The 20,351-nt window shown below is 41.2% G+C and overlaps 1 protein-coding gene across 4 annotated transcripts in view; it reads right to left on the reverse strand.

The window, feature by feature from the left end:
• Window positions 1-4,297: 4,297 nt before the first annotated feature.
• MME (membrane metalloendopeptidase) overlaps window positions 4,298-20,351 on the reverse strand; it is a 138,897-nt gene continuing 122,843 nt past the window's right edge. For all 4 annotated transcript variants that reach the window (XM_066259055.1, XM_066259054.1, XM_066259056.1 and 1 more), the window contains exons 22-23: window positions 14,670-14,746; window positions 4,298-5,323 (exon numbers count right to left, since the gene is read on the reverse strand). In XM_066259055.1, coding sequence (XP_066115152.1) covers window positions 5,224-5,323; window positions 14,670-14,746 — 177 coding nt within the window. In that variant the 3' untranslated portion in view covers window positions 4,298-5,223. The remainder of the gene's footprint in view (window positions 5,324-14,669; window positions 14,747-20,351) is intronic.

The following is a 20,351-nucleotide window of genomic DNA, read 5'->3' on the forward strand; positions in this document are numbered from 1 at the left end:
TAGCCATAACAAGTGATATGACGCACTTCTGGAGCTGTGACGCGTGCGTCCCGCGACACCGGAAGTAGTACTGTACATGAGCAATGCCATGCTCCTCTCACTGACCACCAATGAAAAAGATGCCCCTTCCGGAAGTGCGGCGGGGGCTGGAAATGGCCTCAGGGGGCCACATGCACCCCGCAGGCTATAGTTTGGGGACCCCTGGGCTAGACTTTACAGTCTTTCTACACTGCCCAAGCTGAGAGTCCATCATTTCCTGCGAGCCAATGCTCATCTTTCTGCCAGGCTTCCTTTATACAACCTGGAGGGTCTGCTTTGTCAAACAACAAAATAGAAACTCAGTAGTTTGGCTATGAAGGTGAAAATAGCAGTAGTGTTTCTCAATGTTTTAGAGAAAATGCAAAATACAAAGGTGTTGAAATTAAGACAACATTGTTAAAGATTAGAAGTGCAATAAACATGTATCACTTTGACACCAGTCCCCTCTCTTCACCTGGTCAACCAAAAGTCAAGTTCCTCAGCTCAGGGAGGATGCACAACACTTTCAGTTTCTGCTTAAGTTATCTGATGATGCCTGTTACTCCTTACAGCATTTGACCACCTTTTCATTGAAAAGAAATTACATCAGAAAACTATGGTATCTTAGGAAGAATGGGTTAGTAAACAAGAAAATATTGGTAAAATAGTTAATATTTAATTTAAAAACTGAAGCAGTGTTGGTCAAATAAGTTTTTAAATATGATATATATGTTTGCTCACTTATAGTTTGTATTGGGTGTGGAGGACAGGCTGTAAGCAGGCTGGGTTGTTATAGCCAAGATTTAGCTTTAAGACTAAGCTTTTCCCCACACCCTTGACTGATTGCATGATGTAGGGTGGTGCACTCTCATGAGGAATCCCATTATGCCTCAGATAAGTGACTTTGTACCAGAGACTTCCTTATTTGTATATTGGATTAAAGGTTTTGATTTCTACACTATAAAATGGGGGCAGACCGGGAGCTTGCTCTCTCTCGGTTCCTGAGATTAGCATTAGAGAGGAAAGCAGAGAAAGGCCATGTGGAGGAGAGGAGAAGCAGCCAAGCTGGTGGAGTGCTGAAGGAAAAGCCAGTTTGTGCAGAGTTTATAGAGAAGGAGATGGGAAACAGAGGTGAATAAGTTTGGTGAGCTAGAAACCTTAGATTCCAGGAAACTCAGATAAGTCAGTAGCTTTGTGAGCACTGAATGAGTGGGTTTTGGAGCCCAGTGTGTGTTTTTATTTGCTTGCTGGGTGCAAGCTAGGATTAAAGCTAATGGCCCACCAGTTCTTGGCTCCATTGTTTCTTTACTGACTGTCCGAATCCAATGCGAACCTGCACAGGCCAGGCAGTTGTGATGGTGGCTGTGGCTACTGGCTTTACAAGCAGGCAGGAAGTATAAAATAACATAGATAGAAGCTCTGTTTGGCCTTAATAGTTTTTAAGACATAAATGCTAGGGAGGTTTACACGGGGACTGAATGAGGTCAGAACAGGGATAACTAGGCATAGAAACAGTAGTATGAAAAATGTTTGTTTTTAGTTTTCTATTTTTGAGATTGGCCTGATAAAACTTTCTGATTTTCCATCTTTGACAGGTGGTGTCTTCTTTCTAAATCATGCTCTACTTTGAGAACTCCAACAGTGACAACAGGAACAATTAAAGCTTTTGAGAAAACTGTAAGAACTGCACAGAACCCATGATGTGGTCTAATTAGACTCAGGCATTTACATAGGAGTTTTAAAATTATCTTAACCAATAGTTCTCAGCGAGGGGACAGATTACAAGTAAGGCAGCATTGGAACCTCCCCCTTCTCTTGCTGAGAATGACTGATAGAATCTAATTCTCTTTTATTTCAGGTAGGAAAGTCAGAATCCCAAGAAAACAAATCTAATGCTCATGGTCACCCTGTCATTGTGGCAGAATAGAACTAGAACAAGAAAGAAATCTTCTTCCAGGGCAACATTCTTTCCACTTAGCACCTAGAATCCACACGGGCATTGCAGCATGCAGGCAGACTCCTTACCACTGGTGCTCCCGATAACATCCTATCCTCATCCCTGAATTACATAGGCCCCCAACCCTTACTGTCTCAGCTTTTAGACTCCCTCTTTGACTAGGTGTCAGCCATGGTGACACTGAATTTATGTGTGAGATTACAGATGAGCCTTATCTGATGGAACAACTCCAAAAGACTGAGAGAAACCATAAATCTTTATATAATTCAACAACAGTGCCATGAAAAATTAATGATGTCCTTATGTGTGAGGGACTGGTCTTCTGACTTTAGTCTGTCCCTTAGCCTCAGAGAATCTGATATTTTTTTTTATTTTAATTTTTATTTATTTATTCATTTTAGAGAGGAGAGAGAGACAAAGAGAGAGAAAGACAGAGGGGAGGAGCTGGAAGCATCAACTCCCATATGTGCCTTGACCAGGCAAGCCCAGGGTTTCGAACCGGCGACCTCAGCATTTCCAGGTCGACGCTTTATCCACTGCACCACCACAGGTCAGGCCGAATCTGATATTTTTAAAGATAGGAGATCTAGGCACTGGAGTTTTTGTTCCCCCCCCCACCCCCCTAGAAAATGTTACCAGAATTTCTCCTTATGCATAAAAGGCTTGTGTTTTAAAGAGCTAGCATGTTAAATCTAGTGTCTTTTTATTATTTGTACTAGTTGCACTTCATTTCTGGTTCTTTTGCTGCTCTTCAGAGCTCTATTCTCCTATTGCTTCAACTGCTAATATTATTTAGAAATGTTTTCAGTTTAAAAAATATTCAGCCCTGGCTGGTTGGCTCGGCAGTAGAGCTTCAGCCTGGTGTGTGGAAGTCCCAGGTTTGATTCCCAGTCAGGGCACACAGGAGAAGTGCCCATCTGCTTCTCCAACCCTCCCTTTTCTCACTCTCTCTTCCCCTCCTGCAGACATGATGCCATGCAGTCATGGCTTGAATGGTTCGAGCAAGTTGGCCCCGGGTGCTGAGGAGGGCACCATGACCTTGCCTCAGGCACCAAAATAGCTCAGTTGCTGAGCAATGAATGGAACAGTGGCCCCAGATAAGCAAAGCATCACCCGAAGGAGGCTTGCCAGGTGGATCCTGGTCGGGGTGCATGCAGAAGTATGTCTGTCTGCTTCCCTGCCTCTTAATAATAATAATAAATCCACATAAGTGTATTTTAATTATCCACGATAATGGTGGTAGTTATAAAAGAGAAAAGAATAAGGACATCCATGGTTAATTTGAAACTATATGTATAATATTCATAATAACTTTAGGAAGAACTTGTGAATATGAGTCCATTAAAATCTCAAGGGAGTTCATAACTGTCCCAAACTGGAAATGTCTGAAGTGCCTATCAACAACGGCATTATTGAATTGTAGTATAATAACAGAGTATCATTCAGCAATGAGAATGAAAGATCCACATACAAGTACAAAAATATAGATGAATCTCACAAATGGAATGCTGAGGGAGAGAAGCCAGACACAAAAGAATATATGCTGGCTGACCCTACTGCCATAAAAGCAGAGCATGCTAACCTGCCGTGGGTGCTGGAAGTCAGGGCAGCGGCTGTCCCTGGAGGAATGGAGCCAAGGTTGGGAGAAGGGCTTCCTGGGGGCCAGCAATGCTTCACTTTTGTAGGAGCTGGTTACAGGGCTCTGTTTGCTGGAGAAAGTTCACTGAACCTGCACACTTATGATTTATGAAATATTTGTATATATGGTGTATTTTAATAACATCTTTTTAAAAAAGGTAAGTGAGCATTTTTCAAGAAGTAGGAAAATCTACAAAGCAGGAATATCACAAAATCCTCACTTTCTTGTTTTGTTAGGAAAAATAAAGATTTTGGAAGTCCACCTCTTTTGTAAAATATTAATCAAGTAGGAAATGAAGTAGAGTAGTTAACAAGATAGGAAAAGAGAAGAACATAAAAGCCTCAAAAGATGAGCTCTTATTAGGGACTGAACAGTCCTCCCAGAACTCTGCAGGTTAGAATTTTAGAAGCAGGTCTGTTGGAGGTGGAGGCGTAGAAATCTCTCTATCCAAAACTTACTTTCCAAAGTGAGGTGACCTGTACAACCACCTTTGTGAGTAGTGGGCTCACAATTTCAATTTATTATCAAAATATTTCCATCAGATAACAAATCTGAAAAGACAAGGAGATGCAGAGCTACATAGCCACCATAGGGACAGGTTTAAATTTGAAAATCCTGTTTGTAAACCACAAGTCTTACATATCTTCAGACAACTGTCCCATGGCAACTTTTTTAAGCCAAAGTTGGTACTTAAAGCTTTTCATCAATATGATTTATAAGTTTAAAAAGTCTCAAATGTTCATCTGTACAGCACTTTACAGATCTTCGTTCATAACTATTTATCTCAGTCTGAAACCTCAATATTCAATGGTTCCCTATAATAACAATTACTTAGTCATAAATGTTGTTAATAATATAAAATTATTATTTATACATTACTACAAATCTCTAAAAAGACCAAGTTGTGTGTGTGTGTGTGTGTGTGAGAGAGAGAGAGAGAGAGAGAGAGAGAGAGAGAGAGAGAACAAGAAATAGCTTGGAAAATTGCAGGGAGCCTCAAGTCTGAAAACAAGTATGACAAAACAGTTTCAGATGTTCATTTTAGCCCTAATGCTTAACATAAATGTTCTCAGAATGGATAACTGATGACTGGAAAAGTTAGTTTAAAACTATGTATGTCCCAAGGCCCCAATAAGTATAAGAAGATTTTGGGAGAGATTTGAAGAAGCATAAATGTTGCAAACAAAACAAAAATATGTTTTTTAACTTTCAGGTCACTAATGTGCTCTTGATGCCAACCATGTACTTCTTCCCCTTCTTTCTACCTCTGACTAGAGGTCCTGCTCTACATAATGGTTCACACTGTTTTCAAGAGACCACATCAAACTGACAGAGCATATGGGAAACAGAATGAATGGTAATACTATCTTTAGAGAATAAGCATTATTTACACATAAGTGAGAAGTGATTAATTTGATAAACATTAGATGGCCTCCTCCCTCCACACCCTTCAGAATAACCTAACTTTATTTTTATTAAAATGCTCTCGTCTCTGTTAACTGTCCCCATGTTAGAACAGTGACTTCTGGGGCTCATTCTTTTTGAGAGAGTTCTTGATTTCTGTGGTGTTGACAAGTCTAGCCCAGTGCTGTTCCGCTTCTTCTGAAGATCACCAAACCCGGCATTTTTTTTCTGGATTCATGTATGAATTCTTAGGGCAATGAAAGGCTTCTGAAAATTCAGGGGAGTTCTGCAAAGTCCCAATAATCCTGTGAAACAAACAAAAGTCACCATCAGCATTTGATATTCAGGTCTATGCCATGTGGGAATGCTATAGAATTCCTCTATGTAGGCCAAGTGAGTGAATTTAGAATTTACAGTTAAAAAAAACACACACACACACACAAAACTGATAGAATGAGTCCATTCTTCTCATTAAAAGATTTTTTAAAATGGAGAGGTAACAAAGTACAGAAGTTAGGAGAACAGATTTTGAAGACAGAGGGTAGGTATGGTTTGAATCCTGGTTATTTATTTAGCCTCTCTGTGCCTTAGTTTCTTTTTTTGCAAAGTGCATATAGTAACAGTTCCTGCATCTTAAGGTTGTCATGGGGAGTTCATTTAACACACATTTCATACACATTTGTAAAATAAATGCATATTTCATATTTGGAATTGTAGTTAGCATAAGGAGGATTTGGTCAAAGAATAAAATCATTACTTTCATGGTAACCTGAAAGTGCTCACACAGTAATTCAGTATAATAAACGTTAAGTAGATATTCATTGATTGGATTTAATAAGAAAGACAACAATTATTTTCTTTTTTTTCAAAAATAATTCCATAAATATCAGAAACTGGATCCAGCCTGAATATCTAAAAAGGGCTGGCAAATGCCAGTTTGTTCCTAACTCGGCTCCTATGTCAAAAACAACACTGTCTGACCCACTGTCAGCACCAAGCAGCACCAAGGGGAGAGGCAGGTCAGTACAATGATGCAGAGGTGATGTTTTCCCATCAACCCAGAACTAGCTCCTTTCCTTGTCTTCCCACGGAGACCATTACCACCTTGGGTTGGGAGGAGGCAAGCGGACTGGAATCAGGAGCAAGTGACAGGAGAGGACCAGCTGATCTACTGAGCTCTCCACATGTGACAGATATGCTAACAGGTATGAACCTGAGCACGCCTTCGCCTCTAACCCATTCTTCACTCAGCAGACAGAGTGATCTTTAAAATTTAGATCAAATTCCACAATTCCCTTACTTCAAACCTTCCAGGAGCCTGAAGGAAACCCAGCTTCCTCACCACAGTCTCCAACATCTTGAGGGCTCTAGCCTACCTTCCTGGCCTCGTGGTATGCTTTTCTTCCTGTTACTCGTTGGGCTCCACCTGCACTGGCCTGCTTCCCTCCCTCTGCATGGCCAGGCTCCTTCCCCCTTCAGGGCATGCTGCCACTGAGAGCCCACTCCCTGGAAAGTTATTTCCAGTGCTACCTCCTTCTCAGTCTTCATGCTGCTACTTAAACATACCCCTTCAGAGGCATTCTTCAATTACTGGCCAGATTGGTTTTCTCCACCGGTCTAGCCAAGGCAGAGCACCTATCACCATTTGCCATGATGTTTTCTTCTTTACAGCCTGACATTCCCATTACATTGTAATCTCTGTGAGTGCAAACATGATGTACACCTTGCTCCTGCTGCACCCCCAAAGCTTGGACACTGCTCTGCAGGGGGCAGGATTCTGCACAAACCCAGGGAATGCAGCCATTGCCTGGTCATGGTGATTACATATATAGGGGTAACAGAGCATTATGAAGAAAAACACTGCTTTGTATTTTTGTGGTTTACTGGCTACTCTGGACCAGTTAGGATGGAGAGAAAGCAGTTACCCCTCCTCGTTCTAGGAAAGACAGATCCGTGCCACATTTCTCAGTCTGACTTCTTAACGTGTTACCTGTTTCTACATCAACTCTCTCTTGGTTCCCTGCACCACAACTCTCCTATCCTTCAGAAAGAATCCTAACTTTTCTGGTTTTTAGGACACCTAAAGATGAAAAGGAATCTTCCTGGTTGGGGGCGGGGGCGAGGAGGGATGGAAACCAGAGCTGGGGGTTTATATCTCTTAGTCCCCTCGGGTGGAGCAGACTGGCCTGAGGAGGGCCCGGTATGGTGGGGTGTGTGAAGGACAGGACAGGACATGCCTCCACTCCAAGTAGGGCCCTGACAGAAACCCTGACAGGGTGGTGTGTAGCTGTCAGGGACCTGAACATCAACAGTGGTGGCTCCTGTGGCCTTGCTCATGACCACTGGAAGGGAGCGGAGCCACCTGACTTTGGGTGAACCCTTGGGCTGCAAGCATATCAACAGTGACCCTCGCAGGCTGGAGCTGTGGAGGCTCTTCCCTACTTTCTTGGCTCATGTGATGCCTCTGGATTCCTCTAGAACCCTTGGGAGAAGTACACTGAAAACCTCTGAAATTAAAGATCTGACCTTGCAGCTTAAGGTGGGAGCTCAGAACTTGAATTAATTTGATGTAAAAGTAATAATAAAAGTGTGTAATTTCTTACATCTGAAAGAACAAATTCACTAGATTTTATAAAAGGCTGTTCATACGACAGCCTTTTATATGTAGAATAAAAAAAGTTAAACATCAGGGATTTGTGTAGGTCTTTAGTATTTTAGGTTCTAGGCTTATAAACTCTGAGTTAGACCTTTGATTCACTTAATCCTATCCCCTTCCCTGTTTAGGAAGCCCTGTGCAATGGTTGAGGGACAGTCCTCATGGTGGCCTGTTACTCAACCTGAGCAGACATGCTCCCTGGTGGGCTGATAGAGAAAGCAATTGAGTTGTTGACTGGAAGAGCTGCTCTTTTTTGTATTTATTTTATTAATTATTTTTCAAAGGATTGTGTCTTAGATATAATCATATGGGGACAAGTACTCCAGTAAAAATGTCCAAAACCATGACTTATTCTACATTTCTCTTAAAAACATTACAGAAATTAAAAAAAACAACAACACACACCTCAAAACAAGAAAGTCTTTATAAAACGTCACTAGGAATTAGCAATGCAACAACACTCCATGCTCACTCAGCTCTCCAACTCTACTCCATCTCCATCTCTTCACCAAAGACTTCATTTAGGTAATTTGATTCTGAATAATTAGGTCAACAACATACCCAGGCTTCATTTACTTTCCCAGGATTCTAGTTATTGCTTGCTTATTTATATTAACTTTTTAGATGGATGACATACTCTATTTCAAAAAGTAGATACATTATTAATGAAAAGTGAATCCTTTCTCTAAGAGTGAGATATTTCATTAATGCTACATAGACTGCTTACATCATTTCTGTAGTTTTTGTGTTTACAATAGAGAATAATAAAGGCTTATTATTTCTTAAAGTGATTTACTTGGAAGAAGGTGGTCAAAAAGGTACAAACAGTTATGGATGTTAGCTGAATATATTGCAATATATGTAAATCAAACAATCATGCTGTATGCCTTGAGCTTATATAGAGATATATGCCAGTCGTTTCTCTATAAAACTGGAAATCATAAAAACAAAAAAAATATCTAAGAGATATGAAGTTGAACATCATGTGACCAAGAATGGACTTTGAATTCAATAACTGACTACTCCTGCCTGCAATTAACTGAGTTTTTGAATTACTGAATGAGTTAAGTTTTTTTAAAGGGTTATATAACAGCCTTTTATTACTTCTTTTAAAGGAATTACTTGGTTACAAGATTAATTAGCTTCATTTATGAATAAACTATCCAATTTTTACTATTAACTCTTTTTTTCTTTTTTCTTTTATAAAGACAGAGAGAGTCAGAGAGAGGGACAGACAGGGACAAACAGACAGAAAGAGAGAGACATAAGAAGGATCAATTCTTTGTTGCAACACCTTAGTTGTTCATTGATTGCTTTCTTATATGTGTCTTAACTGGGGGGCTCTAGCAGACCGAGTGACCCCTGGTTCAAGCCAGTGACCTTGGGTTTCAAGCCAGCGACCTTTGGGCTCAAGCCAGTGACCATGGGGTCATGTCTATGATCCCACACTCAAGCCAGTGATCCCATGCTCAAGCCGGATGAGCCCATGCTCAAGCCAGTGACCTCGGGGTTTTGAACCTGGGTCCTCTGCATCCCAGTCTGATACTCTATCCACTGCGCCACCACCTGGTCAGGCTTGTATGTGATTCTTTTAAAGTAAAGTCATGTTGATAGGCACATATTTCACTATAAGTTGATAAAGAAATAACTGCCTGAATAGATTCCTAGGTAAGGAGTAAAGTTAAAAAAGTACTAATGGGAATTCTATAAGGCTCACCAAAATCCACATTGATATTTACAGAATATCAGAAACCAAAGCTAATATTTAAGATAAATGGAGAAACATCAGCATTTCAAAGAGGGTTCAGCTTACACATGTTAAATTATGAAATCATAAGGAACAATATAGCCATAGTATTTGAAAATATCTGTATAAAACACTAGAAAGAATATTCTTTCTTTTTTTTTTTTTTTTTTTTGTATTTTTCTGAAGCTGGAAACGGGAGAGACAGACAGATTCCCGCATGCGCCCGACCGGGATCCACCCGGCACGCCCACCAGGGGTGACGCTCTGCCCACCAGGGGGCGGTGCTCTGCCCCTCCCGGGCGTCGCTTCATCGGGACCAGAGCCACTCCAGCGCCTGGGGCAGAGGCCAAGGAGCCATCCCCAGCGCCTGGGCCATCTCCGCTCCAATGGAGCCTCGGCTGCGGGAGGGGAAGAGAGAGACAGAGAGGAAGGAGAGGGGGAGGGGTGGAGAAGCAGATGGGCGCTTCTCCTGTGCGCCCCGGCCAGGAATCAAACCCGGGATCTCTGCACGCCAGGCCTACGCTCTACCACTGAGCCAACCGGCCAGGGCCAAGAATATTCTTTCAAAAGTATTAGAAATTAAGATGTGGAAAATATTTCTTGCATTATTAGTAGTGTTAGTTTTATAAAATACCCCTTTTTTTAAAAACTGGAAAAATAATGCCAAGCAATCTAAGCATCTAAATTAGCACTATTACTTAAGAGGTTGTATACACACAAGTATCAATTCGTCTATTTGGACTTGCTCTAAAAAATGATCTATTATGATGAAATATTACATCTAAATAACTTTATAAACACATTTATTGATTATATTATAAATATCAAAACAACCATTTCCTAAAGAAACTGAAAGAAGTTATGAAATTGCAAATTCAATTTCTAAAATATTAAAGGGAAAAGGTTTTTGTTTTAAATACTAATATTTTAGCTGATTTTAAAGTATATAAGTATACTTTAGTTGAGAAAAATAGAAAAATTATTGCTTAGCCCTAACAAATGGTTTTATAAGGTTGGCTTCATATCAAGTCTAATTAGCCTTTTGTTTTTCATATTGTGGCCATGTAAGAATAACACTCTCACTGTTTCAGAAATTTCTACAGAAACCACTACCCACAATTTTTCAATAGCACACTCAATGTTTCTTAGTTTTCAAGCTTCTTTAAAAAATATGTTTAACTTTTTCCAGCCAGGAAACAGACTGTTTCCAAAATGAAATGTAACCTCAGCCTCTTGCCCAGGAAATCCTTTACCTCTAGAAAGAATAATTTACATAAAAAAAGGCTGGCATTCCAGTTACCCTTTAAAAACAACACATACTTCTCTTGTTATGAGTAACAAATAGTCAGAAAATAAAAGTTACAAATGGTTTTCATATTTATAATAAATATTTTTACAAATATAAAATTTGGATTAATTATAGTATTAATTATATTTTATAATTATAGTATTAATTATAAAATTATTTTCAGTTTATAATTGGTGGTATAAAATAGTTACATATTTACTTACATGTCACTTAACCAGTGACCAGTTATTAACATTCTGAACTATCCAGACATAAGAAATGAACAGCAAAAAGTCCTTGGCTATCAAATAACACAGAATATTGCAAAGTCCATATACTTTATTAATATAAATTCTCATTCAGTTCATGCTTTTCTTTTCTTTTTTTTTTTTCTTTTGTATTTTTCTGAAGCTGGAAATGGGGAAAGACAGTCAGACAGACTCCCGCATGCGCCCGACCGGGATCCACCCAGCACGCCCACCAGGGGCGATGCTCTGCCCACCAGGGGGCAATGCTCTGCCCCTCCGGGGTGTTGCTCTGCCGCAAACAGAGCCACTCTAGTGCCTGGGGCAGAGGCCAAGGAACCATCCCCAGCGCCCGGGCCATCTTTGCTCCAATGGAGCCTTGGCTGCGGGAAGGGAAGAGAGAGACAAAGAGGAAGGGGGAGGGAGAAGCAAATGGGCGCTTCTCCTATGTGCCCTGGCCAGGAATCAAACCCGGGTCCCCCGCATGCCAGGCCAATGCTCTACCGCTGAGCCAACCGGTCAGGGCCGCTTTTCTTATTTAAAACCAATATTTGTACTAATTTTCAAACACAAATATGGAATAGGCACTTCAGAAATATTAACATTCATCCTTCTAGCAACCCGCTTAATAATTTAATCCTCATTTTACATATAAAGAAATTGAGACACAGAGGTTAAGTAACGGTTTGTAAATGGCAGAGCCATGGTTGGAGTTGGAGTTCAAGTGTTTCTTACATCAAAGCTTGCATTTAGTTTTTACAATGCAAGCATAAGGGTATGTTTTCTGAGCTAATCAAAATGGAGGAATGGGATAGCCAAAAGCAGGCAATTGAATAACAAAAAAGAGAATTAGGGAGGAAACAAGCAGAAAACCCTAATAAAAAGCCAAAATGAAAGTCTAAAAGCATCAGCACAGTGGCTCTTCAGTGTAGAAATAATCAGCTCACCACACTCTAGGTTTTGAGGACTTCATTAAACTAATAAACACTGAAGCCATAACTATTAGTCATAACAGCAGTCTGTGTTCTCAAAACAAATAAACAAACAACTCTTAGATTTTGTTCAGGATATTGTATTTAAAAGGCAGGAAGTTAGAAAATGTATTTGGCCTGACCAGGCAGTGGTGCAGTGGATAGAGTGCTGGACTGGGACGCGGAGGACCCAGGTTTGAGATCCTGAGGTCGCCAGCTTGAGAGCAGGCTCATCTGGTTTGAGCAAAGCTTACCAGCTTGAGCCCAAGGTCACTGGCTTAAGCAAGGGGTCACTCAGTCTGCTGTAGTCAAGGCACATATGAGAAAGCAATCAGTGAACAACTAAGGTGCTGCAACAAAGAACTGATGCTTCTCATCTCTCTCCCTTCCTGTCTGTCTCTATCTGTCCCTCCCTCTGACTTTCTCTGTCTCTGTCACACACAAAAAAAGAAAAAGAAAAAGTATTTGAAGCAGAGACATTTTAATCCAGTGGTTAAATAAAAATATTAATACTCAAAAGATAAAATTTAGCCATTGAAAAATTAGTTAATTTGCAACCCCCATTCTTCTGAGGACACCAGATATACCAGATGTTACAATAATATTACTTAAATTTACTTAGGTTTTTATGGATATGTGCTTTAGTTCATGGAGATATGCAGGGAACTTTGACAAATTTGATTGTCATGTTTGGTAGTTTGTGCGGGTTTACTATTGTTCTCTGTTATTCTCAGACTAGATTCTCACATCTTAACCTCCGAAGACTTCAGTAAGAAAAAAGACAAGGTTTTAAAACCTGAAACTATACTGGCCCTGGCCGGTTGGCTCAGTGGTAGAGCATCAGCCTGGCGTGCAGAAGTCCCAGGTTCGATTCCTGGCCAGGGCGCACAGGAGAAGCGCCCATCTGCTTCTCCACCCCTCTCCCTCTCCTTCCGCTCTGTCTCTCTCTTCCCCTCCCGCAGCCAAGGCTCCATTGGAGCAAAGATGGCCCGGGTGCTGGGGATGGCTCCTTGGCCTCTGCCCCAGGCGCTGGAGTGGCTCTGGTCACAACAGAGCGACGCCCCTGGTGGGCAGAGCGTCGCCCCCTGGTGGGCGTGCCGGGTGGATCCCGGTCAGGCGCATGCGGGAGTCTGTCTGTCTCTCCCCGTTTCCAGCTTCAGAAAAATACAAAAAACAAACAAACAAAAAAACAAAACAAAAAAAAAACAACCTGAAACTATAAGTTTGCTTGGATAAATCATAATGTCAATTGATCCAGTGACTTTTGTTGCTTATCACATAAAAAGAAGTTAATTTGTATAGTCTAGCAACATTATTAGCTTGGATTATACACCATTATTAACTGTTCATTATACAATAAACAGTTGCTGAATAAATGGATTTTGAAGGCAAATACTAAATGACGATGATGACAATGATGATATTAGAAGAAGATGAGTACATTCTTTAATTTTTTTTTTAATATTTTTTTTATTTTTCTGAAGCTGGATACGGAGAGAGACAGTCAGACAGATTCCTGCATGCGCCCGATCCGGGATCCACCCGGCACGCCCACCAGGGGCAAAGCTCTGCCCACCAAGGAGCGATGCTCCACCCCTCCAGGGTGTCGCTCGGTCGCGACCAGAGCCACCCCAGTGCCTGGGGCAGAGGCCAAGGAGCCATCCCCAGCGCCCAGGCCATCCTTGCTCCAATGGAGCCTCGGCTGCGGGAGGGGAAGAGAGAAACAGAGAGGAAGGAGAGGGGGAGGGGCAGAGAAGCAGATGGGCGCCTCCCGGGTGTGCCCTGGCCAGGAATCGAACCCCGGGACCTCTGCACGCCAGGCTGAGACGTTCCACCACTGAGCCAACCGGCCAGGGCCCATTGTTTAATTTTTAAGTGTGCTGTTACATTGTTTCATAATTGAATGTGGTTTTTCCCTAGGAGTGAAAGGTATGGGCACTCTGTTTATATTTATTTAGGAAGGGTTTTTAAAATTGGGCCCATTAATTCTTTTTTGTTTTCCAACCACTTTAAAAAAATGTTAATTTTTTTTTCAGATAGTCTTGCCTGAAAAGTTGTTGATCAGCAAATCATTGATGAAGTGTTGTAATACCTGGGGAAGGGGTAGCATTAGGTATTTAGTCCTAAAATCTATACACAGGGATCTAGGATTTAACATTCAAATACTGGTTAGAGTGATTTTTTTTCAATCCAATGCTCTCGTGGATTTCCTGATTTTAGAAGGGCTTTTGATCTTCTAACTCAACCTTCCTTATGCGGAGCATTTTTCTCCATCATTCTTGATGAAGTGTTCTCTGCTCTCTACTCCTGGAACTTTGGGAATAATTTTTACTACATACCAGACAATGTCTGATTACTAGAAAGTTTCCATTTATGTTGAATGGAAATCTTTCTTTGGGACAGCTACTAATTGGTCCTAAGCCTAAACCTTTCACAGTCTCCTAGAAATGTCTTTGTGTTACCTTTAAATAGAGCTACTGTTCTGATATTTGTTGGAATCCATCAAGCACTAAGGTTAAGTTACATATATTCTGAGCATAAGAGCAGTGATGGCTATAGTTATGTGAATAGGACATTTACCCTGATATGCTCTGTTAATCCTACCTGTAACCCTATTAAGAAAAAAAATTAATCCACTGGGTTTCCAAATTTTATAGAATCCATAGTTAAAAAATGCCAAATTCCAAAATTGGAAGTAATGGGACCAATACTGGAGTACCTTGGCTGTGTTTAAATCCACACACCTGAAATTGCCTGGACTGTGGACATCTGTTTTAATGGAGTTGACTGCATACTCTGGTCTGTAGGTCCCACACCACACCTAGAGATAGGAATAGAAAAGGAAATCTTGTGGTTAGGTTTAATCAAGGATATTACTTATTTTTGTTTGGGCAAGTGAAGGGAAAAGCAAACTTCCTACTGAAAAAATTAAATTGGAATTCTTCATTTTCCAATCATTCAATATTTCAAATAATGTTCAGTGATAAGCAACCAGGAGCATAATTATCATTAATATAATCTGAGAGGACCAGAAGATGGCAACAGAGTAGGCTGATATTACAACTCCCACCTCCCAGAACCAAAATGGGTGACAAGTTAACTTGTGAACAATCATCTTGTAAAACCTACTTTGGACTAAACTAAGAGGAATCTATAACCAAGCATCACTAAAGGAACTACACTGGGACTGGTAGGAAGGGTGGAGATGTGGAAAGGACTTCCTCACTCCAACGAGTGAGCAGAGGCCCGGAGGGACTCTCATGGTGGGGTGGATTGCACTGAGAGTTGTGGGTCCTCAGCCCCAGGACCGGAGCCACAGCCTGGAGCCCCAGAGACTAGAAGAGGCATACGGACAGTATGTGGCTGAAAAAAGAGCTGGGTTACTGTTTGCGAGAGGAAGACAGAATCTCAGACCCAGTTCTGTCTTAAAGGGATAGTGAAGAAAACCTCATTCACAGCCACTTACCTGGGGCTCTGGGAGTGTGGAGCACTGAGAGGGCTGAAGTAGAGAGAGGAGAGTGTAAGCTTGGAGGCACAGGGAGAGAGTGTGGGAGACAGTGCCCCAACCCCTGTTCTGAATTACTTTCCAAATCTAAAGTGGCCACTTCTCCTGGGAGAACCAAGCTGGCAAAGGAAAGCAATTACCCCACTCACCAGAGGCTCTCCTACTCCAGTCAGAGCAAAGAGTCATTTAGAAGAAGGGGGTGCATCAGGGACACAGGTTCTGAGTGCTGAATTCTGGGCTATACCACCCCGCCATGCTGCTGAGTAACCTCCAAAGGGTCAGCGGGCCTGGGTGCGGCTGCAGCGGCCTTGTGCTTGCAGTGGCAGGGGTGGTGCCTGGCAAGGCAGCCCATGCAGTGGTGGGGGCAGTGCCCAATGAGGTGGCCCACGCCCTGCAGGGAGCAGTGCGGCAGCCCACAGGTCGGCCCACAAGCCCGCGCCCCCAGCGGTGCAGGTGCCCGAGCACCCAAGGAAGTGGCAGCAGTGGTGGGCCAGTGGACAGACCACACCTTGGGAATACAGAAGCCACACCCACTGGCCAAGAGAAGATAAAAGTCAGCCTAGTAGTGCAGCTGATATTTACAATGGCACCTGGGCCCAGCAGAGGCAGCCACAAATTCTGGATCACCTGTAGCTCCAAGAAGGTTGCTAAGGGCCAGCTATAGGCAGTGACCCCCACTGGTCTGCACCAGGTTCTCGCCAGATAGGTCCATGGCTGGCACATCTAGTGGCCAGATACAAAGAGCATCAGCTCAGGATCTAACAATTCTAGACAGAGTGGTATCTTAAAGAAGGGCTCCTCACATCTGATCCAGCTAAGGCATAGAAAACACCAACACAAATAGCAAAAAGAGCAGTAGCAGCAGACGAGAAACCCACAGCAGATTACAAACAATACCTGAGGCCAACGCAAAAAAATATAGACACAACACAACTGGAGCCGAAGGCAGACAACACAAACCTTATACTCAGGTAGTTACACAAACAGCACACACAAAGGAGCAGTCTATACACAGAAAAAAATGAGAAGACAGAGAAATGCAATCCAAATGAATCAACAAGAAAAATCCCCAGAAAAAGAACTGAATGAGATGGAAATAACCAAGATACCAGATGTAGAGTTTAAAATAATGATTGTTAGGATGTTCAAGGATCTTAGAGCAAAAATGAATGGAAATAATAAGGACCTAAGTAAAGAGACAGCGAGCATCAAAAAGGACATTGAAATCATGAAAAAAATCAGACAGAAATCACAATTACAATATCAGAAATGAAGACTATATTAGAAGGAATCAAAAGCAGGCTAGAGGAGCAGAGGATCGAATCAGTGATTTAGAGGACAAGATAAATGAAAGAATGGAAGCAGAAAAGAAAAAGGATCAAAATGTCAGAGGAAACTCTAAGAGAGCTCTGTGAAAACATGAAGAGAAAAAACATCTGCATCATAGGGATTCCTGAAGGAGAAGAGAAAGAACAAGGGATAGAGAACTTGGCTAAAGAAATCATAGCTGAAAACTTCCCTAAATTGATAAAGAAAAAAGTCAAACAAGTTCAAGAAGCACAGAGAGTCCCATTAAGGAGGAACCCAAGGAGACCTATAACAAGACATATCATAATTAAAATACTAAAATTAAGAGCTAAAAAAAATACTAAAAACTACAAGAGAAAAGAAGTCAATCACCTACAAAGGAGCTCCCATAAGAATGACATCCAACTTTTCAACAGAAACACTTGAGGCCAGAAGAAAATGGCAATAACTATTCAAACTTACTTAAAACAAGAGCCTACAACCAGGACTTCTTTATCCAGCAAGGCTATTGTTTAAACTTGAAGGAGAAATAAAAAGCTTCCCAAATAAAAAAAAAAGCAAAACAAAACTCAAGGAATGCATTACAACTAAACCAATGCTGACAGAAATGTTAAGGGGCCTGTTGTAAACAGAACAAAGGGAAAAAAACTCTAGAGAAAGAGGAATGTAGATTTAAAGAACAAAATGTCAATAAACAAATACATATCAATAACCTTAAATGTAAATGGATTAAATGCTCCAATCAAATGACATAGGATAGCTTCATGGATAAGAAAACAGAAACTACATATGATGTCTACAAGAGACCCACCTCAAAACAAAAGATACACATATACTAATAGTGAAGGAATGAAACAAAATATTTTATGCAAATTGAAATGAAAAAAGGCTGGGTTAGCAATACTTATATCAGACAAAGTAGACTTTAAAACAAAGGCTATAGTAAAAGATAAAGAAGGTCACTACATAATGATAAAGGGAGCAGCCCAACAGGAAGATATAACCATTATAAATATCTATGTACCTAATATAGAAGCACCTAAATATATAAAGAAGATTTTGATGGACATAAAAGGCGAGATCAATAGCAATACTATAATAGTAGGGGATTTTAATACCCCACTAACATCAATGGATAAATCCTCATAAAAATTTTTTTTACAGAGACAGAGAGAGTCAGAGAGAGAGATAGATAGGGACAGACAGGCAGGAATGGAGAGAGACAAGAAGCATCAATCATCAGTTTTTCATTGAAACACCTTAGTTGTTCATTGACTGCTTTCTCATATGTGCCTTGACGACGGGCTTTCAGCAGACTGAGTAACCCCTTGCTCAAGCCAGTGACCTTGGGTCCAAGCTGGTGAGCTTTTGCTCAAACCAGATGAGCCCATGCTCAAGCTGGTGACCTCGGGGTCTCGAACCTGGGTCTTCCACATCCCAGTCCGAAACTCTATCCACTGTACTACTGCCTGGTCAGACATCACGAAAAAAATTTAACAAAGAAACAGCAGCCTTAAAAGACACACTACATGCCTGACCAGGCGGTGGCGCAGTGGATAGAGCGTCGGACTGGGATGCGGAAGTACCCAGGTTCGAGACCCCAGAGGTCGCGCGCGGGCTCATCTGGCTTGAGCAAAGAGCTCGCCAGCTTGGACCCAGGGTCGCTGGCTCCAGCAGGGGGTTACTCGGTCTGCTGAAGGCCCGCGGTCAAGGCACGTGTGAGAAAGCAATCAATGAACAACTAAGAAGTCGCAACGCGCAATGAGAGACTGATGATTGATGTTTCTCATCTCTCTCTGTTCCTGTCTGTCTGTCCCTGTCTATCTCTGCCTCTGTAAAAAAAAAAAAAAAAAAAAAAAAAAGACACACTACATTAAATGAATTTAATAGATATCTTCAGAATCATTCACCATAAAACAGTAGACTATACATTCTTTTCAAGTGCTCATGGTGCATTCTCTAGGATAGACAACATGTTAGGACATAAAACAAGTCTCAATAAATTTAACAAGACGGAAATAATATCAAGCACCTTCTCTGATCACAGTGGTTGTAGAAATCAACTACAATAGAAAAAAAACATTTGGAGGCTAAATAGTATGTTATGAAATAATGAATGGGTTAACAATGAGATCAAGAAAGAAATAAAAATTTCCAGGAAACAAATGAAAATGAACATGCAACAACTCCAAATTTATGGAACACAACAAAAGCAGTCCTGAGATGGAAGTTCATAGCATTACAAGCATATGTTTAGAAGCAAGAAAAAGCTCAAATAAACAACTTAACCCTGCATCTATAAAAACTAGAAAAAGAACAGCAAGTAAAGCCCAGAGAAAGTAGAAGGAAGGAAATAATAAAGATTAGAATGGAAATAAATGACATAGCGACAAAGAAAACAAAACAGAGGATCAATTAAACCAGGAGCTAGTTCTTTGAAAAGGTAAATAAGATTGATGTATGTTTAACTAGACTCACCAAGGAAAAAAGAGAGAGGACTCAAATAAATAAAATCAGAAATGAGAGTGGAGAAGTAACAAGTGACACAACAGAAATACAAACAATTGTAAGAAAATATTAAGAAGAACAGTATGCCAAAAAATTAGACAACCTAGATGAAATGGAAAAAATCCTTAAAACATAAAATCTTTCAAAAATCAATCTGGAAGAATTAGAAAACCTAAACAGACCAATTACAACAAATGAGACTGAAACAGTTATCAAAAAACTTACAACAGGGACCTGAAGATGGCAGCGGAGTAGGCAGACGCACAGACTCCCAGCTCACACCACCGAAATGGATTATAAACTAAATTATGAACAATCAGCATGAAAAACCAAATCTGGACTACAAGAACAGCTTTCAAAAATCAAGGAGCAAAGAAGAAGCCACAACAAACCTGGTAGTGAGCGCCTGAATCTCCCCTGCTTATAGGAATGACGGGGGGTGAGGCTGGGCTCTCAATTCCAAGGATAAGAGCAGTAAATACTGCTCACAGCCACTAACCTGGTGACCAGGGAATGAGGTGTGTTGAAAGGGCCAGCTTGTCTTTCAAAAAGAGGAGAGAGAGACGGATGGAGAGGGGGAGAGGAATATAGGTGATGACATAAAAAACTGACTCATTCAGTGCTGGAGGTGGCCATAACTGGGGGAGGGGCTGATCCTTCCACAAAGCAAAATACAAAAGTACTTCCAGGTCACATAGATACAGACATCTCTCCAGCTCCAGTCAGCACAACAAGACACAGCTGAAAACAAGAAGTGGGGAGGAGGGGCAGTAACTCAGGTCTCCTTGGAGATCTGAGATACACCTCCCCCTACTGAAGCTGAGAAAGCAACCCGCCCTCAAAGAGATTAACTGGCAGAAGAGGACTTCAGAGCATCAGGTCACACACACCGCATTCCTGGATACAGTTTCAAATAAGCCCCCTGCTGAGATCAGCAAACAAGACAATCACCTGTTAAGAAAACAAACAAATCAAGACTTCAAAGTAGCCCAAATCCTAAAGTGGATTACAAATAATAGCTGATGCCAACCCAAGAAGACTTAAAAACAACAGAAGTAAAAACTAGAGGCAGACAATACCAAGCGTAGACTCAACCAGCTCTACA

The sequence above is a fragment of the Saccopteryx bilineata genome, chromosome 2 (genome assembly GCF_036850765.1).
Source record: "Saccopteryx bilineata isolate mSacBil1 chromosome 2, mSacBil1_pri_phased_curated, whole genome shotgun sequence".
Classification (NCBI taxonomy): Eukaryota; Metazoa; Chordata; class Mammalia; order Chiroptera; family Emballonuridae; genus Saccopteryx; species Saccopteryx bilineata.